Here is a 25320-nt window from a genome sequence, read left to right on the forward strand (position 1 = left end):
AAAAGAGAAGCATGGGAGCAGTTTCTAGCTGCTGTAACCTGCAGGAACTTTAAAGGGGATTAAAATGATGTCATACTTTAATGAATAACATTATAATAACTAGCAAATTGCTTTAGGAGAAACAAAAAACTTTGCGGCAAATTTTTATAGAAAAAATCAACTTTTTGGGTAGTGTCAGTAACTAACTTCATGACTAAATTTATAGCAGATGTTTTTCAATTAGAAGTGTTTTTCAAACACTCAAATATTTTTTGAGAGTTTTGGCTCTAATTCATCTTACATATTTAATTTGCTGAAATGCGACTTTTGGTTAAGAGTTTTTAAGGCTGTATCATTTAATCTTAAGCCCAGATATGTTACTGCACAAACAACTGCTAGCTGATTTATATGACAAGGTGACACTATGCACTAAAATCTACAGTACATTCTGGTGTAAATAGACCCGAGTTGTAAAAGTATTTGTGAGAATCGCATGTTGCTTCTCCCGGTCATGAATGAGAAAGAGTCTCCTGGTGAGAGTGCTGTGTAAACGCTGATCATGCTCAAACCCCCCCGTTTTGCTTCGTTCACTCCAGCACATTGTGTGAGGTTAAGGATTAAGAGACACTTTCGCTGCCTCATTGATGCTCCTCTTCTCACAGTGCTCATTAGCTGTGTATGGGATTCGCTTAACGATTAAAAACAGCAAAAGGTGGAAATCCTCACCGCAGGAACTTCAACAAACACAGTAACACTACGTTTATTTGTTCAAAGGAGATTGGTTTGTAGCAGTTCCTGCCTTTATGCTCGATATCAGTTATTTCAGTCTACATTGGTCACTAAATATGTGACATTTTGTTATACTTGACGCATTTTATAGCATTAGTTAGTAAAGAAAATTATTGTTTGGAATTAAGCTGTATTAGGATGGATAAATTGGGTGGAAAAAGAGGTGGAAATCACTGTTTCAGTAAGGTCAAATTATAGGCCTGTGTTAACCAAAGAAAACAATAAAGGAGATTGGGTTAGGAACTGTCCAATGCATTATTAAACCCTGGAAGGCCAGTTCTGAACCCTCAACTTCACAGTACAAATGTGGTCAGAAAAATTAATTAATCCTGAATTAGTGTGATGAGAGATCACAGAAAACGCTTGAAGTTGCATGGTAAAACATCAGCAGTAGAAACAGTTAAAGAAAACAGTAGAAAGTTTAATAGTGAAAGTAAGAGCATTTCCATACACAGTGTGATGAGAACTCTCAGGATTGGGATTAAACAGCTGTCTGTCTATAAGAAAAAAAGTTTTTAAGTTTGCTAGGGAGCATAAAGACTGGACTTTAGAGTGATGGAAAGACCTGACGGGTCCAGACTGACCCTATTCCAGAGTGATGGGTGTGTCAGGGTGAGAAGGGAAGGACATGAAGCGATGCTCCCATCATGTATAGTGTCCACTGTACAAGCCTCTGGAGACAGTGTTATGATCTGGGGTTGATCACTTACTCAGGTCTAGACTCAGTAACGTTATGTGGAATAGAAATGATTTATCACATCTATGGAGTTTTTCTTTTATAATGCCACACACACTATTTTCACAGTATTGAAGAGCATGAGGAATTATTTTCGCACACGAACAGAACACCAGTGTGTGCACCACAATCAAAAGTACATGAAATAAACATTAGTGTGTGTGACTTTTCTTCTGGCCAGGCAGTGTGTACTTATCTGTATTTGCGATGTAGACGATGATCAGATTACAAACAAAATTAAATTTAAACCAAACCAAAAAAATTTGTACTTATGGTAATGCTAGCTATAAATTAGCTTTAATTTCTTTTGGCGCATCTAATCAGGGTTTAGCAGTAACCACAACACAACTGGAGGGAAAACTGCTATTGGTCAGATTTATTTTAAAATGGAAAAAAGTATACATCATTGTTATTAATTATGCTAATGCATTCTTTCTTGTAAAGATTTTACGTTTGTCCAACAAAATCAGTTTATATAAAATATAACTATAATATTCAAAACAAAGACCATCTAAATTTACAATAAATAGATGAAATGTATTAATGATAAGATCTCTACTCTTCTGCTCTTTAATGTGACAATTTTGAAAAAAATGTATCCTGGTTAATATTAAATATATAAAATAGTGATAAAAGAAACTGACCCCAAAAAAGCAAAAAATAAATAAATAAAATTCATGAACACTTGCTTGTGTGTTTTCTCTTTTAAGTGGTATCACTATTTTGGTATCTCTCTCTCTCTCTCTCTCTCTCTCTTTCTCTCTCACACACACACATTATCTATCTATCTAATTCCTCCACTACCTCTTGTTTACTCTCTCACTCTCTCTTTCATCAGATGATCCAGTGAAAGCAGGCACATCTGTCATGTTGTTTCCGGGTCACGTCTCTTATGTCATTTTCCTTTTCTGAGTTTAACTCCCCTGTCCATGGGTTCTCAGTGGTACGTCCCACTGTACTAAGCCATCCTGATAAAACTGTAATATACTGTATATTTGTTTCATGAGCTAAATAAAACACATGCAATGGACAGAATGTAAAGCAGTGTTTCAGACCTAAGTTTTGGTAAATTTGGTAAACGCAAGCACACAAAATGTCACTCATTTCACTCCTAAATCTCAGTTCAGTTCAGTGACCCCTCTGAATCATAGCTCCATGATGCAGGAAGTTAAAGGATGCTGGTCCATAAAATTCCTATAAGCGGGATGTTTTAGAGAACATGGCAAGCAAACCGCTTCTGGATTTATATTTTATAAGGATACTTGAATGTCAGTCGGTATCAGTACAATCGGTACCTGTTTCGATACTAAGCTTTAAATTTCATAGTTTTAAAAAAAAACAGTTCACAGTTAAACTCTTTCACGCACCTGCACTGAAAATACAATAAAATCATCTTTAATACTTAGATAGATAGATAGATAGTATATTGCTCTTTCAGGTATGATTCTTTAACACTTCATTTGGATTTGATTTTGATGATTTAATTAAAAATGATGCAGATTCCTGTTCCGTGTGCATTATCCTGAATCCTGTGACATGTTTTAGTATTTAAAAGATCTTTGACCTCCAGAGCTGAGCTACATCATGTGTTGTCTTCTTTATGTAATCTGAGCAGGCAGTCTTGTTTTTGAGACACACAGTGATGAACAGAGAGAAAAGCTCCAGAAAAAAGTCCAAACGCTGTCATCGTCTTTGATTTTGTTAGTTTTGGGGTTAATGGCTGTGGTCAGACATGTCTCTGTGCTTTACTGCTGTTGAAGAGAAAAACTCATGACCATCTGCTAAAGTTTAATCCAGATTACAGGCTCTCTCTCTCTCTCTTTCTCTCTCTCTCTCTCTCTCTCTCTCTCTCTCTCTCTCTCTCTCTCTCTGTGTGTCTTTGGCAGAAGCTGGTGGGTTAAACAAAGCTCCAAACTCTGCTGGATTGAAAACCTTACACCAATAAAACAAGGAGCTAACAGTCTCAGACAGGGGGGAAGATGGCGTTTCTTATTAAGAGCATGGTGGGGAACCCGCTAAAAGGGATGGGACTCGGAGGAGGAGAGGACAAATCCGAGGCAGACGCTCCCAAGGACCCGGCAGCGGCGGCTGGGATGACCAGGGAGGAATATGAGGAGTACCAGAAACAAGTGGTGGAGGAGAAGTAAGTCTCAACACACGACGGGTTTCCTAAATATCAATAAATTAAAAAATGATTGTAGTTGTAACTCCAAATGTGATGATGTGATATTTGTCCTACAGTTCTGGCTTTTAGGTAATAAAAAAAGAAAGTCATATGAACCCTTTTTAATCTCATCTCCCATGTTTTACTGCATTATAGAATAAACTGAAATGCAAAAACATTTGATGCAAAAACCTGAGCCTTTTCCGGTTTTGTTCTAGGTTTGATTATACGATAAATCACTGTGACATAATCCTGTCCTCTCTAATCCTCTCCTGAGCCGAGCCCATCAGTCAGCCATCATGTTACATCCGCTCAGACATTTAGTAAGAGAATAGAAGAGAATAAAACACTCTGTATGGTGTTGTTACAGGAAAATAATGTGATGAAGAGAAGTCACTGTTACAATCACAAAGTTGTACATTAACATTATAAAGTATAACAGCAATTTACTAACAATTACAATGTTTATTTATTTTAATGTTTATTTTTAAAATGATACTTTTTATCCATTTTTAGCTACAATTAATGTTTTGGAATATCACTGAAACGTGTTTGTGTTCTCATTTACATCAAACAACTACAAAAAGTGCAAAGAAGCATGAACTTCTCCACCTCAACTCAAGGTGTTGGACGACTTCAGGTTACAGTGTAGCGGTAATTCTGACACTGGAGACTCCTTCCATCGATGTTTCCTTAATGTTTCTCCTCCCCAATGTTGTTTAAAAAGTCTCTCGCACCGTATGAATAATGCAAGAGAAAGAATTTATTATATAATCTGGCACACAGCAATCATTTATCTTGTACTAAACGTAGATGACATTATAAGATGAGTCATCACACACTGGACAGTAAATCACTCTTAATACTGATTGCAGACCTAACCTGACCTTGTTGTGACCTTCAGGATGCAAAGAGATGCAGATTTTCTGCACAGGAAGGCAGAGAGGGCGACGCTCAGGGTTTGTCTTCGTGAGAAATACAGACTGCCAAAGGTAGGCACCTTCATGAACTTTTCCTTTGTTTGCTTTTAAATGATCTCCTGCCTAGTTTTTGATGAGCCGCAGTAAAACGTTCGAATGGTGCAAAAGTCTTAAAGAAGGATGTGCGTCCATAAATGACGATCTCGGGCCGAGGTGGCTCGGAGCTCACTGCAGTGAACAGCGAGTGGATCCATGAAAATCGATGCAAAAAAGACGCATCTGTGTGTGTGAACTGTACACACACTCATTCACCAACACCACTTACACATTACAGGATCTCAGCTGGGAGTTATTGCCACATGTTTGGGCGATTAAAGGAGTTCCTGGGAGGCTGGTGTTTCAGCATTACAGATACCACGTTTCAATTGGTATCCAAGCACTAGTGTGGTAAGGGTACTTGAACGCCACTTATAACAATCATCACATTATCACATGATTCATGTTCAGTAAGTCCAAGGTGTATGTTGTGGCCTGTTTGCGGCTTCCTGTGCTCAGATTTAGTGTTTATTTAAAGCTTTAATCCTTTACTGAGGTCAGTGTGGAGAAGAATTACACTAGAGATGGCAAACGTAAAAAAAAAAAATACACAATTCACTTTTGTAAAGCTTTAGCCTTGTTATTTAGTAAATGTAAAGTATATACAGGGATCTGATTTAGAGATCTAACACACTCATGTGATCAGAATTACATCATCTATTGTACAAAACTAAAAAAAAGCTAAAGTTTCAATTACTTTGTACAGCATGTTGAGGAATTTCCTATTTAATAATAATTACAATTATTTTCTGTAGCACATTTATATCACAACTTTAATACATTATAAGTGAAAATATCGTAAACATAAATGGATCTAACTTTATACTCATTAGATTGTGTTCAGGTTGGAGGTGTGTATCGATGCGGGGAGTTTATTCGACATGTTGGTCTGTGCTGACTTTGGTCATTGTTTCTCTACATTACCCACAATGCTGTTCAGCTACCTGTCATGTTCTTCTCCTCTATGACATCAAGCTACAAAGTCATCAACAGTTATTAGCAACAAGCTAGCCAGCTAACTGTGCTAATTATGTGTCGTTCTGTGAGCAGCCATGTTCATTCGACGCCACTAGCTAAACTTGAAGATCATCCTGAGATCCAGGTTGGAAATTCCAATTTAAGGGTGTTTCTGCTTTTTTTCCCCTTTTAGTCAAATACAGCATTAGCTCCCGTTCATCTCTACTTAAGAGTGATGCAGCAGCGTCCAGCTTTCTCATGTCTTCTTTTATAGATTCTGCTCAAGCAGATCATCATTTAAAGCTTTTAAATCTTATCTTATTTTATCTCATCTTTTTGTAAATGACCCTTTACCTCCTATGTGTTGTCAGAGTGAGCAGGACGAGAATATGCTCCAGATGGCTGGAGACGACGTTGATGTCCCCGAGGAGCTGCTGAAGATGGTTGACGAGGACGCAACAGAGGAGGAGGAGAAGGACTCCATCATGGGTCAGATACAGAACCTGCAGAACATGGACATGGATCAGATCAAGGAGAAAGCTTCGGCCACGTATAACGAGATGAAGAGCAAGGCCGAGGAGAAGTGTTGTGTCATGTAACGATCCTGATGAGACACGACACACTGAGAAAGAGAGAGAGAGAGAGAGAGAGAGAGGGAGAGATTCATATTCAGTATTTTAACCATGGGTGTGTATGATTATGTGTAGTATAACTGCCTCCATATGTGTTTATGTTTAAGTATGATCACTTATACTGTGACATAACATCTTCTTTATTGATAATAATCAACTATGCTGCTTTGTTTTTGATTTTATTTTTTATGTAAGTACATGCTATTTAAACTGGAAGTTATTGTTCTACGTTGTCTGGCCGAAAAAGCCACATTTCCAAAGTGTTGAAAAATCTGCCTGCATGTACCTGTTTTAAGAAATGTCCAACACATTATTAAAACCTTGGAAGAATCGTTTCGAGGATGATGAAAACATCCTGAATGAGCGTGATGGGAGATTACTTAAACACTTGATCAAGTTGCATGGGAAAAATTTTAATGGTACAAACCTGAGCTATGTTTCATAGTAAACATGCGTTTCCACACGCACACACACACACACATGCACGCACACACACACACACACACGCACACACACAGTGTGATAAGAACTAAACAGCTAAAGGAGGATTGGGACTAAACAGCTGTGTGTCCATAAGAAAACCACTTGTTAGTGAGACTCAAAAAAAGAGGCATCAGTTTACTAGGGAGCATAAAGATCAGAGCTTGGTTTTTGGGCCTAATTCCGTTAATGAAGCTTACGGTATTTTAAAACTATCGCAAAAAGTTGAAGGGAATTTGTAATTCTGTATTCTAACAATTATTATTATTATTATTATTATTATTATTATTATATTGATTCCCTGATTTGTCAAAAGTCTATACTTTTTTTCAGTATACAAATAAAACTGAATTTAATTAAACTGAATGAAATGAAAGATGATTGTCAAACATGGGAAAAGAGAGAACAGACATTAAGTGAACTTAATGATTTAAAATCACTTTTTTATAATTTAGTTTATGGCCACAATATGGTATTGGTGCTAAAAAAAAAAAAAAAAAAAAAAAAAACTACAGTAGGTAAATAAGTGGATTTTCAGATAGGATCATATGACATCATTTTTCATAATACTTAATGCTTCTTATCTCCCGATCAAATATTCATGCACATTTATATTTTTATCAGATATCAAAAATAAACACATTGGCTAAATACAATTTTATGCCCTTTTATGTAGTGTCCATACTTTTTAAAATTTTAATCTTTTAATGATCTTAATTGTCATTCAGATGAAATTTGGCCAATTTATATTTCACATGAAAAGACATAAAGTGTATTATTCTAAAATGCGAAATTGTTAAGAAATTGCAAAAATTTGACATGGTTACGGACAGTACAGATTTTTTTTGCTTTTACCAAAATCCGTCTCTTTTTTATTTAAGCAACAATTTTTACAGGCCAAATGCTTCTACAAGCTTACACCAAATTTTGCGTCAATACCCAAAGAAATATGAATAATTTGCATTTGAAATGATTATTGTTTGAATCGAGACAGTATAACACTGAATATGGCCACTTTTGGGGCTCATATAAAATCATCTCATTTTAAAATTTTGCTACAACTTAAATGTATAAACTTTAATTAAAATTTTCTTTGAAGCAGGATTGGTTATTTCCATGTTGCATAAACTTCAGAAGTACAATACACATTTTTTTCTATTATATGCATAACAAAAAATAAAATTAGCATCAATGCTGTGTTTCGGCCGTTAGTTTATACACATATATTTCTCCTTGGCTTGCACTCTTTTAAAATGTGTGGCATGAATTCCCCAATGGACAATTCGTTTGAAATTCTGGGGGGAAATTTATAGCTTTAGTTAAACTCGTTAACTATAACCTCATAACTTTTAAATAAACTCAGAGATTTTATTAAACTGGGGAAGCAGAGGTTGTCCTACAGGAAGCACTGGGAGTGTGTGGAGGATCAGTGTCGCACAAACTCCACGTGCGCAAAACCGCCACTGTATCAAATCAGCAATTTTTTCCTCCATCATTGTGTGTTTTTCGCTTTCACTGCTGAGAAGAAACTCAGAGAAACTGAAGGAGTCTGATGGACCATTCTGAGCTGGAAGAAGGAAATCCAAACAGTTCGAATGAAGCGGTTTTGTCCTGATGAGAGCGTTAATCCGCTTTCTCCCTGCGCGCGCTGCGGCTCTGCGCTTTTGTTCCGCCTGAATCCCGCGATTCCGCTCGAGATGGAGGAAGTTTCAATTCTTCCAATAAAGTGCACCTGAATCGCAGGTTACAGAAGTGTAACTAAACCCGCTCTCAGGAGCACGGAGCAGGGATTAGTGGCTTTCAACGTCCTAATTAACGCCTTCATTAAGCACTTTGGATTGTTCTCTTATACCTCTTATACCACACACACACACACACACACACACAGCAAAGCTGCACTTTGTCTAAGCTTTGCCGCTGTTTTTCCCCTCTTATACAGCAAGTCTAACGTGTGTCCAAAAATGTAGTGTATTATGAGCTCCTAAAAGACATAATTTTATACACTTTGGAACTTTTATAACATAACCAGATTTTAAATATCACAATAAGATGTGTTTTATTGCTTAAAATTGCGCGCATTAAACAGACTGTTCATGTGTAGGAAAATCATCGAAGGATAACTATAACTGGAAACCACAACAAGAAGAACAAAAACCGTCAAATGCGTTAATAAATGTTTAAATTTGCTAATGACTGAAGTAATATTTTAATGATGATGTAAAGTAATTTAGGATTGTCGCAGTTGATTTCATAGATGAAACAAATAACGCTTTTTCGGTTGTTGTTTAAAAAAAATAATAAGCTAACTTTTTTTCTTTAATTGAAATTTCATGTAGATAATTTGTTAATAAATATCGGAGACACTAAGAATGTTAATTAGTCTAGAAGTCATGAAATATTTCATGTTAAATTACGGTAAGGTTTACTATATGAGTGACCTGATTTATTTCTTTGTATAAATGCCTGAAATGTTTTAAGTAGTTTTAGCTGCAGTAGCTGTTTCATTAAACACAAGAATCCTTTTAAAATTAACATTTAAATTAAAACGATCCCAATTAACTTCATTAATTTATGTTTTAAAAAATTCTTTACATTTTCTTCATTTAAATAAATACTGATACACACACACACACACACACACACACACACACACACACGCAGAATGTCATTATACTTATGATAAATATTCGGATTCTATAGTCCTTAATAAGCGAGATATCAGAGGGGGGAAAGTCATATACACACCTGCTCAACAGGCCAAGACTAAGATTCCTCCCTCTACAACCTATTTAACATTTATTTATTTAAATTATTTATTGTGCTGAAAGACAGTGGATATGTAGCTAATAATAATAATACTAATACTAATAATAATAATAATAATAATAATAATAATAATAATAGGAATTATAGTTTTACTTAAGAATCTATAGAAATTAATATTATTAATTCAAATTAAATATTTGTGAAAATAATAAAAAAATTAAGAAATGTATTTTTTAAATTTCGGGAGAGTCGCACAGACACTAAAAGAATTCAGCGGGATAAACAAGTGATTTGATTGGGTTTCTTGTAAGGAGAGGAGCAAAACCAGAAGCCCCTGTTCCACCCTCTGACGTGTCCCGCGGTGATAGAGAGAGAGAGAGAGAGAGAGAGATGAAGAGAGAGAGAGAGAGAGAGAGAGATGAAGAGAGAGAGAGAGAGAGAGATCCTGCTGAGGAGGTCTGCTATAAAAACCCAGGAGAGAAGTGAGAGAGGGGAGACACCTGACACACTGGTGTTACTGCAGCAGATCAAAACACGGACTCACACCACTGCCCTGAGACCTTCAGCACAAATTCACTCAGACTTTTCTTTCTGGTAGCTTGGCAAAAAAAAGAGGCTTTTCGTTCATTATTATTTTTATTTATTTATTATTATTATTAAGCCTATTATTATTTCCGGGTGTTGAAACTTCAATGCGGTTTCTGGACTCAGAGATGATGGAGGAGAGAGTTTTAGGCCACCAAAGCAGAGTTCACAGCATCGAGGCTATTTTGGGCTTCAGAGAGGAGCAGAGCAGCCTGAAGAAGAACAGGATGGACAGTAAGTCAGGACTATTTCATTCCTGCGTGTGTGTGCAGAGGTCATGTGACCCAAGTAATGCAAAATAAACTGCAAAAACTTTAATTTTCTCGTGGTGTAAAGCTATCTTATTGTTTTATTTTATTTTTATTTAGCATTGTGTTCTGTTCTGAACCTAATAAGGGACAATATTAACCGACAAAAAGAGTAATCTTTTTAAACACAAAATTAAATGATTACAAATACCAACGTTGGTGTTTATGGTTAACAGTAAAAACCAGTAAAACACTAAACCTGGAGATGCTCTTAAAATGTATGTGTGTATGTGTGTGTGTGTGTGTGAGTGTGTGTGTGTGTGTGTGTGTGTGTGTTTAGAAAAGAGAAAGAGAAACATGCTGAAATAGGGCATTTCAGAAAAAGCATTAATTAATGATTTATTACAATGCCAATGAAAACATTTTTGTTGATGCTCATATATTAAATCTCATTTAATGACCTCCTAAAATTATAAACTGATTTTAATTACTATGTGTCAGTTGGACCACATGCAGTACATGTATATATGGATTTAACAAAATAATTGTTTGCAAAAATGTAGGTAAACTACAGTTTTTCGGTGTGTTTTGGGTTCAAAAGTCTTATTGCACTTATTGTGGACTGCAATCAGAGGGAAATTTACTGATTGTTTTTTTTTTTTTACTGTAGTTGTTTTTTACTTTAGAACCTTTTAGTATATATGTACCATTGCACAATTTTTTTGGGTTGTTTTATTTTAAAATAACATGTCCGCGTGCTCCCAGGTGTTCTTTGTGACGTCAGAGCCGGCGACCCGGTGAGCCCCGAGTTATCGGAAGGTGCCGACGTGAAGCTCTCGGACGAAGAGCGCGCGAAAAAGAAGCACCGGCGCAACCGGACCACGTTCACCACCTTCCAGCTGCACGAGCTCGAGAGGGCGTTTGAAAAGTCGCGTTACCCGGACGCGTGCAGCCGAGAAGAGCTCGCGCTCAAAGTCAACCTGCCGGAAGTGCGCGTGCAGGTGAGGCAGAAATATGGGGAGGAAGAATAAGAGAAAGGACATAATGCAGAAATAAAATAGATAGAAATATAGAAATATAAAAATAAAGAAAAACGTAAAGAAAGAGAGAATGAAAGAAGATACATATAAAGTATTGTGTATTTAAAGAATGGTTAAATTTTTTAATTTAATAAAAAAAATTTGCTTTGTTTTATTTATAAGTGCTTTTTCCGTTAAATTAGTTAATTAATTTTTTTTTTATATTACACTTTTAACAATAGTCATTGTCTCAAAGCAGAATATCCATGTCAACTATAGTGCATCTCGTACACCTGAAGTTTTAGCTCTCAGAGTTGTGTTGTAATTGGTGGTGACACGGTGTGTTTTTCGCAGGTTTGGTTCCAGAACCGTCGTGCTAAGTGGCGTCGTCAGGAGAAGTTGGAGTTGAGCTCCATCAGCCCCATCAAGCTGCAGGACTCATCTATGCTCTCCTTCCCCAGATCTCCTGCTCTCGAACCCTGGATTGCACCACCTTGCATCTCTTCCTCCACTTCTCCACTGCACTCCTTCCCACCGTTCTTTACCTCTCCAAACAGTTACACACCTCCATCTTTCCTCGGGACACCCACCATCAATCAAGCTCTGCCCCCAGTGGGAGCTCCATGTCCTACTCCTTCAGCTCCTCCTCCTCCACTTCCCTTTCACTGTTCAAGCTTCATGGACACACTGTCTCTGGAGGACGCTGACCCTCGCAACTCCAGCATCGTCTCGCTCAGGATGAAGGCCAAGGAGCACATTCAGGCCATAGGGAAGACCTGGTAGAGCCCACAGAAAAGGACTGGTATAGGAACGGCAAATCACTTCCATGCTCCCTGTAGACACTGTGAGAGCGAATCAGAAGTAAAAAAATACACTAAATACACTTCTCTATAACACATAAGAAGGTCTTTGTGTACGTGAAGGATTCGAGAACTGAGACAGAAGAGACTGTAAAACCGCAAATGGACATGTGTACGTTTGCTTTGTCATGACAATCACAACAGAGACTAAACAAGCTATAAAACAAAAAATCTTAATTTACACAATTTCATAGCACATTTTATACAAAAAAGCAACTTTATATAAAAGAATATAGAAGAATAAGCTTTAAAAATTATGCACATAAATGTCATAGAAATGTTAATGTTATAATAATAAAATATTTCTATAATAATAATGGGTATATTAATTCTAATATATAATTTGTAAAAATATATACATTAAAAAGCAAAAAGCAAAAATATGAAAGGGCACAAATTCAAAATGATCCAACATAGTTCTACAAGTCACACAACTCGGGTAAAAAGTTGATTTGGATAAAAGAAAATTGAGGTTCTATGTTAATTCCTAAAACACTGTATGTCTTAATCAGTATGCTTTTTTTGAAGCTACAGGTACTTTTAAAGCTAGCTATTAGAACCCTAAAAATACCCTGTAAAATAAAAAAAATAAAATAAATAAAAAAACAGATAAAATCATCAGTGAGGGTGAGGGTTAAAATAAATTTTTGTTTAAAGCATGCTTTTAGTGTTTCAGAAATCGGTTCCACCTGACATTTTAGACCTCGTAGCTGTTCTTATGACTTTATTCCACTTTGAAAAAACTACTCTGAAATGTACAATTAAGAAAGAAAATTACTGTTCAGAACTGATACGCTATGTAAAGTATGAAAATGAACAAAAAAATAAAGTGAATCAATTTAAAATATTAAAATATAAACAAACAAGCAAACATAAGATCTCTGTTTATAGTTATTTACATTTCTAAATTAATTTGATTATTCTTGCTTTTATAAGCTACACTTGATGTTGAATTATTATGGTATACAAAAATAAAATACACATATAAAATACAGCTATGCTGGAGTTGTCATTATGTGTTGTCATTATATATAAAGCAAAATTGCAAAAAATGAGTTCTGTTAATGAAAGAAGTGATTTTTAATAAAGCTTATTTACTTTGATCTCTGTAAAGGCAGGACAATCTATTTATTCATCTCCTCTGTTGCTTTGTGTAAACTGTGATTACAAATGAAGCTTGTATTTACCAAAATGTAAATATAAAATGTTCAGTAAACTCTCTCTTTTTTTTTTTTTTTTTTTTAGATATTTGAGTCTATTTAGTTCCTCTATAATTTGTGGAATGAGACAGTTTCAGAAACGTCATTCTTAAAGTTACACTCTGTGAAAGAAAAAAAAGAAAGAAAAAAATATACACAGTATTTCATTAAGCTTTACTGCCCTCTAGTGGTTCATCTTGGGAAATAAAAAAAAATCATGGAGCGTGATTGCTTTTCTTTCTTTGTCGCCCTCTAGCGGCCTTCTACCCATTCTTTTTTTTCTCTCCAAAGTTCTATCTGCATTTATATTTTATCTCTATTTTTAAATGTGGTAAATCAGGTGAATGTGCCTAATTTTCATCATGTTCTGCTATGACCTCTGCTTTTTCTTACAAAGCCCCAAAGTTATGGAATAGTCTTCCAAATAGTGTTCGGGACTCAGACACAGTCTCAGTGTTTAAGTCCAGGCTAAAAACCTATTTATTTAGCCGAGCATTTTTATAAATAGATTAGCCTTAGGTAAAGGAGCAGATCTGGGGGACTCATGGACGTAGAGTATTATGGTGAACTGGTATGTTTAGATGCTGTCTTCCTCACTCTCATTGATCACTCAGGTTTGTTGACGGTGAGGTGATTGGTTGCTTTACATCCCAGTTCCCCCTCATGTCTGTGTTTCCTTCTACTGTACCTCTCCCTTTTAGTTATGATGTTATAGGTACTGCCGGAGTCTCTGCTTGCACTCTGCATTAAATATACATTACATGACTGTGACCTAACTATTATCTTCTCTTCTCTTCTCCTCTCTTCTCTTTCGTGTCTTCACTTCTCTCTCTCTCTCTCTCTCTGTCTCTTTCTGTGGAGCTTCACATGTTGCTCCTGAGCTGCCAGTGATCCAGTTTGATAGTTCAGGACTGGAGTTTCCTACAGTCTACCTGAGCCTCCAATAACCAACTGGACTCCATATGAACTTCTCCACATCTCCTGTTATACTGAACTTCCCGCCTCCTAACACACAGTATGAGTGCAGATCAATCCCTGCTATCTGTTATCACCCAGATGAGGATGGGTTCCCTGTTGAGTCTGGTTCCTCTCAAGGTTTCTTCCTGTTACCATCTCAGGGAGTTTTTCCCTCAGCACCGTCACCCTCGGCTGGTTCATCAGGGACGAACTGACCATTTAGATTTTTATATATTTTCTCATATTTTATACACATTTCCCAAATGTTCCTTTGATTCTGTAAAGCTGCTTTGCGACAATAACCGATGTTAAAGAGCTATACGAATTAAATTGAATTAAATAATTACAGCTGCTTTATTGATGACTTTTTATCAGTTGACGTTATTTTTACTCACATTATCTGTTAATGAACAGGAGGTGACTGACTGACATATCAACAGGTGAAGACAATAATAGAGAATGCAAAGAGTACGAAAAGCAATAAGGCATTGATTCACTGTTGTGTTCTACCTGAGGCCAAAATGTCTCATGTCTTAAAAATGATTGTTAACCATGATTAAAAAACATTTATATTAAACACTTATTTAACAAAAAGATGGCAGATTTATGAAAACTGCTTCAGTCTCAGTAAGAACTTTATCCTGATCAGGAACATGAACGATTAAGAGTATAACCCATGAGCATTGAGTGTTTATAGCTATAAATGGATAAAATTAAGTCAAGTGTTTTGGTTAAAAAAAATTTATTAATTGTTTCGGTTTGAGAGGAAGAGTACCTCCACTACATCACATTCATCTTCGTGTTAATTATTTTTCAGAGTGTTTAAGTTTTTGAGCAAATTACTCTCATTAAATCACACTTGGTTTATTTCAGGGTTTTATTGAATACATTTAATGAAACATCGGTCACACAGACAGTTCAGAATTATTATTATTATTATTATTATTATTGTAGTAGTAGTTGGCCTATAAAACAAAGGCATAGAATTATATTCACTTACAAAAAATAGGACACGTTTGTGAGTTGATGTGATGATGCAGAATGAACAGACAGCGAGATTTAGGTGCTGATTCTCTAACAGAGTTGACTGTGAGGCAGCACCGTCACTTCTCAGCTGCTTCCAACTGGGTTATAAATCCGAAGTGACGCTGGTCTTCAGCTGGCGTCGGAGTCTCTCGTGTTTAACGCCAGTAACAAAAACCTTGCTGCCTGCATTGAGGAAAAAAAAAATAATGATAGATAGTATAATTCAGTAAATGTTGTGATAAACCTTTAAGCCTTTAATTTACATACATAATAGTATGTAATTTTTTTTAAAATATATTTAAAATATATTTAAATATCCTAAATATACATATAAAAACTTATATAGTATTTTTATATAATATATTTGTATATAAATATATAGTATTTTTTTATTTGGTAAATAAAAAAAAACTCATCTCAAATGTCACCACGAGGGCGAGCGTTAGTGTTTGTTCTGAAAAGAACAGTTTATCTAGTCATGGTCTGGATGTTAGGTAACAAAACAGACATGAGAATAACTTTGGGGGAAAACTACAAAGACAGATATTGCTGTTAATTAGAACAGTAATAAAAGGTTATGATATTGACATTTGTGAATTTCTTTTTTGTTTGGACCAACAGTTTGTTTTTCCACTATAATGTAAATATTATTGTGGTCAGTCTTCATATTGTTAGATGTAATTAAATGAAATGGAAACGTCAATTAGTCTAAGCTGCGTGTCTTCTGACTGTGGGAGGAAACCAGACTACCTGGAGGAAACCCCCCAAGCATGGGGAGAACATGCAAACTCCATGCACACAGACCTAATGGGGAAATCGAACCCGGACCCTGGAGGTGCAAGGCAACAGTGCCACCCAGCAGCACATGCATAATTAGGAATTTAAAAAATAAAACATATGAATGCACCTGATTGCTCTCCCTCTCTCTTGCCAGCTGCTCTTCCCATCGTCTCCTCAGCCCTGCCAGACGCTCTTGTCTTTCCCTCTTGTCTTCTGTCTCTCTCTCTGGTCCAGCCAGAAACTCCTCAAGAGCCTTCAGCAGTCTGGACGGCTGTGTGTGTGTGTCGGCTTGCGCTGTGAATAAATAAGCCTGAGCATCGACGTCGTGGTTGTCCGAACCCAGCGTCTCGTCTATGCTCTTCTTACCCATCAGGTGTCCTGTGGAGAACGCAGGGAACTATTTAAAGACACAAATCATGTCACCTACGGCTATAAATACTGGAAGAAGGAGCAGAAATTGTTGGTAAACCACACCCTAAGGGGCGTGACTTGGGGTTAAATACATCATAACTTTTACAATGTTGTTAATGTACAGTGTGGAATTAAAAATGTCATTAACTGTTCATGCTTTTATCATGTAGTTAGTTTTTCTATTTCTCTATGACCTCTCTGTTCTTTAAGCTTTACAGTATTTTTACCAAAAAAAAACATTAGCTGTTATATGAAGCATGTTTTTTATTAGCTTTATAGCGTGAATACTGATGAAGGAGAGCACTGTTGCTAGGCGACCAGGAAACACTGCATGTGTGTGTAAACCTGTCTATGCTAGTTATTGACTAAAGCTAATATCTTTGCTAGTCAGCATAAGGCATATACACACTTACTCACTCACTCACTCACTCACTCACTCACTCATCTTCTATACCGCTTTATCCTGTATTCAGGGTCGCGGGGGCCTGGAGCCTATCCCAGGAGACTTAGGGCACAAGGCAGGGTACACCCTGGACAGGGAGAACATGCAGGGAATCGAGCCTTAAACCATATACAGTATAACCATCACTTCTTTTTGATACAGAAAACTTCTGATAATTGCAAAAACAAATTATGGGGTTCCTCAGTATGACAAAACACCAGGAAGTTAAATTAGCGTGTCATGCTGAGTGTAACTCCGGTGAAATTTTAAAGCTCAGAAATCATAAAGAATATATATCTTTCCCTTAGAAAAGCATCACACCCCAGGAAAAAACTGTCACTCGGCCCGGAACAGGATTTATAATTTATAGCAAGCGAATAAAACATTTTAAATTTTAAATTTTGTAATTAGGTTTAAAATTCCCATAAAATATTTCTGATTAAGTATTTACATTTCATGAGAATTAGAAATACTGTAATATTCTTCATTTATCTCAGTCTCATGTGACGATCACAGAGGATTTCTACACTTAAAGTCGTTACAGTTTCGACAGCATTAAACTACTATTAAAAAAATAATTCAAAATGTAATAACTGGGGGTTTATAAAACAGACAAAAAAACTTTCAAATAGAAATGGAAAAACTATAATATAAAAATATAAAAAATAATCAACATTAGGCATTTAAAGCCTCTAATTAATGCTTACAGAGACATTATGCTGTAATTTGACCTCTTTAATGAGGGACGAATAAAAAGATCAACATGTAATTAATGTAATCGTTTATCCATATCATTTAATAGAAGCAAACATGTCAGAAAATAAGGAGTACACACACTTCATTAAGCTTTCTAAAAAAAAATCTTTTTTTTTAAATCAGTGATATCCATTTCGCTGCCTCTGAGCGCTACTTTAAATCACGAATAAACACAATGAGAACTGTACGATAATGAGAGCAGCAACGCAAAACAAAACACTTTAACCTCCTCCTGGGGCTCCTCTATCGAATCACGCCGTAATATGGCCGTCATATCCGTGCCCAAGGAGGCTGTTAGAATCACGAGCAGCAAATCGAGGAGATTATCAGCTTCTGCAGTCTGATATTAAATCATGAAGAAAAAACCACCAAGAAGCTCACAGTGGTTTAAAAGGTGAAATGTAAAGCAAGGTGAAACAAATAGAGGAAGAATTCAAGTAGTTTTGGACGACATTATATTATTAAATATAGTACAAGACAAAATTAAACCGGTTAAACATTTATAACAATGCATTGCTGATAATAATGACTTATTACAAAATTATCACAATACATATTTAACTAAAAGTGAATGATTATTGATTATTGGAGCATGCTAAAGTATAAACTATGCCACCATTTATACAGTATATACAGTATGTACAGAAGTTCATACTAAAATATGTATACATATTGTTCAGTGGTTTAAAAATAAAGATAAAAGCTGTATATTTTAGATCTGATCATTTTACAGAAATATATTAATTTGCATAAATATTAATCAAACTGCAACTTCACTGTATTCTTACTTGTTTGTTGACTGTTAAAAACGCGTTAACGAGAAAGGTAACGTTTAATAAGAAGCAGCATCGTTCCACATTTTATGTGATGTGACTCTAATAAACCGAAAAGTGGATATAAATTTAAAAAAACTTGCATTTTGGAGTCATTAGGATAATTAAGCAAGCTAAGAATGTTTTTTTTTAATTATTGATATTTGGTATTTGTAGTTATACTTGTGTTGAGTTGTTTAAAGGATATGATGTAAAAGTTAGAGTCTTGATTAATTTAGATGTAAATTGCTAAGTTGCACATAGATTTAATATGTTAATTAATTAATCAATTAATTACTAATTAAAGAAATGTAAAAAATTTTTTTTTTTAAATATGTATTTTTTTCTTTTTTGTGAAAGAAGTTACAAACATTCAGTGCGAGTATGATTATTCGATATGGTTTGGCGACGGTGCAAACACTGTAATGTACGCTGCAACATCATCATTCTGGTTCCACACAGAACCATGCAAAAATTGGTTCTCCAAACATGGATCTTCGAGGCATTATTTCTGGTTCTTTGACTTGAAGAGACAAAAATCCCTAAAGATCCCTAAATTCTGAACTTTTTAAGTATGTATGGAGGAGATGGTTTTACTCCAGTACCTCAATTAACTCATAACTAATAACTAGACTGAGGGAGCTTCTTCCCGCAGGCGATAAGGTCTCTCAACCACAACCACACCACTATGCAGAACTAACAATCTTTTCATCTTTTTCATAATTGATCAAATCTATCAATCTTCTTACATCCATGAACACTATGGACAATTACACGCTCACCTTCCTTCATATATACACTACATGTCGTACGTTTACATCCTGGACCAGTGCACAAAGACACTTTAATAACTTTGCACACCTACCTTCACAACTACACTACATTTTACAGTTTTATGTTTACATCCTGGACCAGTGCACAAAGACACTTTAATAACCTCTGCACAAAGTCACTTTGTTCTATGCATATTTGCACACCCAGTACAGTATATTTCAATTTGTACAGTAGATTTCTATTTTTGCACATCATATTTCTATTTTTATTTTTAGTTCTATTTTTTCTAGTTTAATTTAATTTTTTAATTAATTTCTATCGTATTTCTTTTATTCATATTTATCTCTTATTTGTAAACTTTAATTCTCTTCTAGGGTCAATGGCAGTCGTATAATGCATTTCACTACATTTCGTACTGTGTATGTTTGTGTATGTGACAAATAAAATTTGAATTTGAATTTGAAAATTTGAATTTGAAACTAATCAAGCCCTAATAAAAAGAACATCAATAAAAGTAATTCCTTCTCTTTCTGTTGCTCTGTTGCTCCTCTCATCCTCTCATCTTTCCTGCCTGTTTTATCCCGATGTTCTAATCCAATCTTCCTAATCACATTCACATCCCAAAGTGCAGTCAAGGTTTAATCAGACTTCCCTCGCCATTGTCTTTACAAACTAAATTAAATTGAATCAAGTTGATTTGCATAAAAGTATTAAATAAACTCCGTTTGACTGAACACCTCACAATGGGCTCACACAAACCTATTTACTATAGATAGTTATTTACTAGTTTGGCTTTAAGGGTTTTTGTTGTGCAGCCTCAAATGATAAAAGTTACTTCTATACCATTAAAATAAATGAATTTGTTACTTTAAAACAACTTAAACATCATCTTTGCATAAAATGCTCATCATGGTAAAGTGAATTAGTGTTTTCTAAATAAGAGATGAAAAAGAATGTCCTGCTTACCCACAGCCCAGTGGTTCCCGCGAGCGTACACCAATTTGCCTCTCTGTGCTTCGTTGTGCAGATCAGCGTCACAACCGAGGAAAAACAGCACCACAACCAACACCGACATCACGACTTTGTATCTCCACAGGTCGCACATGGTGATGGAGAGACGGCTGGACTTCTGCTACTCCTTCTGTGCAGTACGGTGGAGTGTGTCTGGGTCTGTGTGTGTGTGTGTAAGTGTGTGTGTGAGTGTTTGCTTGAGTGTGTCCGGGTGTCTGGAAATCAGTGTATTTATACCAGAGCAGGACAAAAAGCAGGTGAGCCGCTTGGATGCCTAATGACGTGCAAATGAACAACATGTCAATCAACACACACACACACAAACACACACACACACCCAAAAACATCATTCACCATTCATGGCAAAATGTCAAAGGCTTAATATGGTGATTAATATCATCAGAACCAGCCATCCACCCCTCAGCCCACAAACCCCCACCATCACCCCAATGACCAAAGAACCTTTCAAACTGATGCAATCGATACGGGAGCTATTTTCCAGGGTTTTTTTTTTTTTTTTCAGGTTTTTCATTTTCATTTTTTGTAAGAGTTTTCTTGTTCCCTTCTTTCCAGTGCATTATCAAAAGTAACAAAATGCATTAAATAGATTACATTCTGTTTTGAAAGTGTCAAATGGTCTCAATTTAAATACACCTGTTCCTCAAAGAAGTCACACACAACAAAGAACATCTTGAAAGTTCTGGGCTTTAAATGTTCCATTTAAATGAAATTTTATTCACACACTACTGGCAATCTGGGAAAGCCAGTTAGCTTAATCTACATGTCTTTGGGTTGTGGGAGGAAACTGGAGAACCAGTAAAGAACATGAAAACTCCATGCACACGGACCCCCGAGGCGGGAATCGAACCCAGACCCTGGAGCTGCAAGGCGGCCCAAAAATAATGGCCAAAATAATTTGGTATAACCATAACTAGGGGAAGGCATCCACCAAATGCCCCTGACCAGAGAAGCAAACAAGAGTGCAAGGATAACTCCGAAGAAGCTTGAGACCATAGCCCTGGCATACCATAACACAAGGCTTTGTGATGAGAAGAGTAATGAGAAGAACAAAACACTTTATGAAATATCATCTTGAGCTTTCTCTAAAAGGCACATGTGGAAGGACTGATAAGAACACAACTGTCTAAAAGCTTTAGAACTTTTTGTTAAATAAACTGGTCAGGATTGAAGATGTGATGGATGAAGTCAAATACTGAACTTTCCTAGAAGAAGAAAAAAAACTGTTCCAGTCGGCAAGGGATTTGAAACTGGGATGGACCTTTATGTTTTACCAGGACATGAGTTGTATCATCAACCTGCACTGGATGTGTTAGAAAGAACATCCCCTTCATGTGTGAAGGCAACTCTCATTAAGAAGATTGTCTGAATGAGAGTCAGATTCACATGGGGAGGGTGTGTGTGTGTGTGTGTGTGTGTGTGTGTGTGTGTGTGTGTGTGTGTGTGTGTGTGTGTGTGTGTGATTTCTCTTTAAGGATGGGCCTTGCAGGAAAACAAATGAGAATATTATGCTTTGAGTTTATGAAGAGAACATCTCCCTAAATCTTTAAATCTCACTGTTCAGAAACGGGTCAGGTTGGATCTCAGTCCAGTCTCTGAAACCAGGGAGGGTGAAAGCTAACACACACTTCCTCCCGGATATAAAGCCATTTGTATTTTATTTATATACATTATATTACATTTATATTTTGGAATTTGGCAGATGCTCTAATCCAAAGTGACTTACAAAAAAAGTGCTTTGAAGTTTACATCACTTAATAGATACTTACACTGGGTTACATGGTTACCAATTGAGTGCCATCAGTCAAACACAACTGGGAATTATTTTTTTTTTTTTACTTTTATACTTTTGTTTGTTTGTTTCTTTTTATATTTTTCTTAATTTTTTATACAATTCCCTTCTTTCCCTTTGTTCTTTTTTCTGTAAATAGACATTAAATAGAAAAACTTTCTTAGATAAAATTGTTTGTTTCTTCCATTACTTTCATTTTCTTGTTCTTGCTTTCTTTTTTTTTATTTTAATTTCTTTCTTTGCTAATTTTCTTAACCTTTTTAGTGTTTTCTGTTTGTTTGTTTCTTTCTCTTTCTTTTCTTTCTTCTCTTTTCTTTAAAAAAAATCTTTATTTCTTTTATTAATTATGTTACTGTTTATTACTTTATTTAGTTAGTTTCTTGATGTTGTTGCTGTTTTCTTTCTTTCTTTCTTCTTTTACCCATGAAAATATAATAAAATTTTTGGAAGGCTAACATAATCTGTCTAGTATTTTTGTGTATGTGAGGTGATCGAGGCTTGGGCAGGCAGAACGCTGCCCCTGGTTACTGGCCACAGACTTCGGAAAGCCCCTGGTCTTCTGCTTCTCTGTTGTGGAGTCTCCATCGCCGTTATCACTCTGTGTGTTCGAGTGTTTATGTTGCTAAGATTCTCCAGTCTTTCACTCAGCTTAGTGACAATAGTGTGACAGATGAAGAAGTGAATTGAATCACAGAGCGCAAACACCGTCGCTCAGGTTGATGAAAGAATATTACACACTCGGATAAGTCAGAGAAATCTCCTCATTGTCCTGAGGGCGCACTTCAGGGAAGTTAGAGTGGAGCTGATGGAAAAACAAACCCACAGACAAAAGCAGGGAATTAGCTCAGCATTCATCCCTGTAACTAACACACACACACACATGCACACACACTCACACACACAATTGCCTTATCCACCGTTGATCCCATCAGGGTTACTTAATATAAAGATACTACACAATCACAGGCGCACACACACGCACACATGCATGCACACACACACACACAAACAAGCTTTTCAGGAGCTGCAGTAACCTTTAACATGAGATGGTTTGCGATTCCCCCAAAGGCACAGTTATCTCTGGTTCTAAAAATCACACACACACACACACACACACACATTTTATTTTTACTCAAAATAAGTGAACAACATTAGACTTTTTGTTAATTTATTTTCTTTCTTCCTTTCTAATCTACAAGATATCTTCATTATGATCAACAGTCTTTCTCATTTATTATGTAAGGCTCAGATTGTAAGAAACAAAAATGGTATAAATTATTTTACAATCCATTCATACATCCATCCATACATCTAAAAAAAAAAATGATGTTGCAATATGTTGCAATTGATAGACTTTCTCCACTAGAGGGCAGTCTTTGTTTTGAATCAGTGGTTCCTGACCCTGGTCCAGGAGGACGTCCTGCCCTGCACATGAGTGTTTTCTCAGAGACAACTGATTGAACTAATCAGCTAATTAATAGCCTTTTTTTCAACTGAAGTGTGTGTGATAGAGCAGAGAACCAGGAGTGACAACCGCAGTTTTTAATCATACACTTCTGCATTAAATCTGCATTCATTTTTATTCTTCTTCTTTATAATCCTTAATTTTGATTAAAAACAGAAATTCCTATGAGTTTAATTAATTAATATTGCATTATTGTTATACAAACAGTAATACAATCACATTCCATTGTTGTTTTAATGCTGCATCTGTAGGTGTTTAACATAATAAGAACTTAAAACTAGTGATTCCATTTAAACCGTCGGGATGTGGTGGTGTTATAAATTACTGCCCAGAGATTTGAATTGTAGCAGGAACATGCTGAGAAAATTACATCATGGTGGTTTGGTTTCCTTTCATTTCCAAAAACACTAATTAAATGAATATTGGATTAGACTGATTTAAACAAATATGCATAGACCTTCTTACACAGAGGTATTCGTCACTGCACGCATAACCTGAAATGTAACCGCAATAAAAGCAAAGGATGAACTAGGATGAACTTTCCTAAACGATCTTGCCAAACAAACTTTCCAAACAATCAGGATTGGTGCTGAGCGATACATTAATGTGAATCTGGGCTGAAATGAGAGAAGCACATGGTCGAGGCCTTTAGAGCTCTCGCGTTATAGAGGAAACTTTCTATTAGAGATGAAAAGGTCAGACAGTAAAATGCTGCAGATGCAAATTTAAGAACACAGTGTAGGATGAGCTCAAGGTCAAGTGTCTCTAGAAATCTTGTCAAAAACAGGACCTTTTTGGTAAAGCGCTCAGATTATAAGGCTGGCTTTAAGTCAAAGAAAAAGAGAGTCAGAATTGTTAAATTTTAAGATGGATCAAAATAAATAGAATTATTGTTTGTTGTGTGCGAATCACCTCGATATACTTACCGTCTGGGCCCCAAACAACCAGGAGAGACAGACAAACAAACACACGCATGCAAGAGGTCTGAAGTTCTGTGTTTAGGAGAGCATATTTAAGCTTTTGGCCAGATTTCCTGGGTCACATACATCCTGTAGTGGTGGCGTAGTGGTTAGCACTCTCGCCTAACACCTCCTGATAATTAAAGCAGGTTAGACTAATTGACGTCCCAAATTGCCCATAGTGTGTTAATGTTGACCGGAGGTCATACTACAGTTATAAAAATGGGAATAAATACAGTTCCCAGTTCCACGGTTCCCAGTTGGACTACAGACGTTCCTAGATGGATTGAATCCTCCTTAAGATCACAGCTCCAACAGTTTCTAAAAGTAAAGAGGATGTGGCTGTACATTTTGTTGTTTGTTTACTTTTTATTCTATTGTGATCTCCGGTGTTCCCACAATGTGCTGCGGCAGGCAAGGGATCTACTGATGGACCCTGGAGAAGTTTTATAGACATTTATAGGGAACAGGGAAGAGGGAGTAGGGTGTGTGTATGTGTGTATAGGGAGTAAGGTGTGTGTGTGTGTGTATGTGTGTGTGTATAGGCTGTAAACAACTGGGAAAAGTCAATATGTAGGGGGAAATGGTCTCCATGGTTACAGGACCAGAATCTGAACATGAATAAAAGACATTTCGCATCATGTTAGTTTGAAACAACAACAACAACATTTAGATATCTGTAAACAA

General features: G+C 36.1%; 3 protein-coding genes across 3 annotated transcripts; 2 read left to right on the top strand and 1 right to left on the bottom strand.

The window, feature by feature from the left end:
- The first annotated feature begins 3393 nt into the window (after nt 1–3393).
- cplx4a (complexin 4a) lies at nt 3394–6632 on the top strand. The gene is made up of 3 exons (XM_053478859.1): nt 3394–3647; nt 4573–4660; nt 6013–6632. The coding sequence occupies exons 1-3, from the start codon at nt 3484–3486 to the stop codon at nt 6238–6240; spliced, it is 480 nt and encodes a 159-aa protein (XP_053334834.1). The 5' UTR covers nt 3394–3483; the 3' UTR covers nt 6241–6632.
- A 3573-nt stretch (nt 6633–10205) lies between these two features.
- rx3 (retinal homeobox gene 3) lies at nt 10206–12154 on the top strand. Its single transcript, XM_053479111.1, has 3 exons — nt 10206–10338; nt 11118–11353; nt 11726–12154. Exons 1-3 carry the CDS (start codon nt 10212–10214, stop codon nt 12152–12154), a joined length of 792 nt encoding a protein of 263 aa, XP_053335086.1. The 5' UTR covers nt 10206–10211.
- A 3181-nt stretch (nt 12155–15335) lies between these two features.
- grp (gastrin-releasing peptide) lies at nt 15336–25052 on the bottom strand. Its single transcript, XM_053479189.1, has 4 exons — nt 25000–25052; nt 20355–20673; nt 16321–16571; nt 15336–15596 (listed from the first exon to the last, which is right to left on the bottom strand). Exons 2-4 carry the CDS (start codon nt 20491–20493, stop codon nt 15543–15545), a joined length of 444 nt encoding a protein of 147 aa, XP_053335164.1. The 5' UTR covers nt 20494–20673; nt 25000–25052; the 3' UTR covers nt 15336–15542.
- Between the last annotated feature and the right edge of the window lie 268 nt (nt 25053–25320).

This window comes from Clarias gariepinus, chromosome 19 (genome assembly GCF_024256425.1).
Source record: "Clarias gariepinus isolate MV-2021 ecotype Netherlands chromosome 19, CGAR_prim_01v2, whole genome shotgun sequence".
Classification (NCBI taxonomy): domain Eukaryota; kingdom Metazoa; phylum Chordata; class Actinopteri; order Siluriformes; family Clariidae; genus Clarias; species Clarias gariepinus.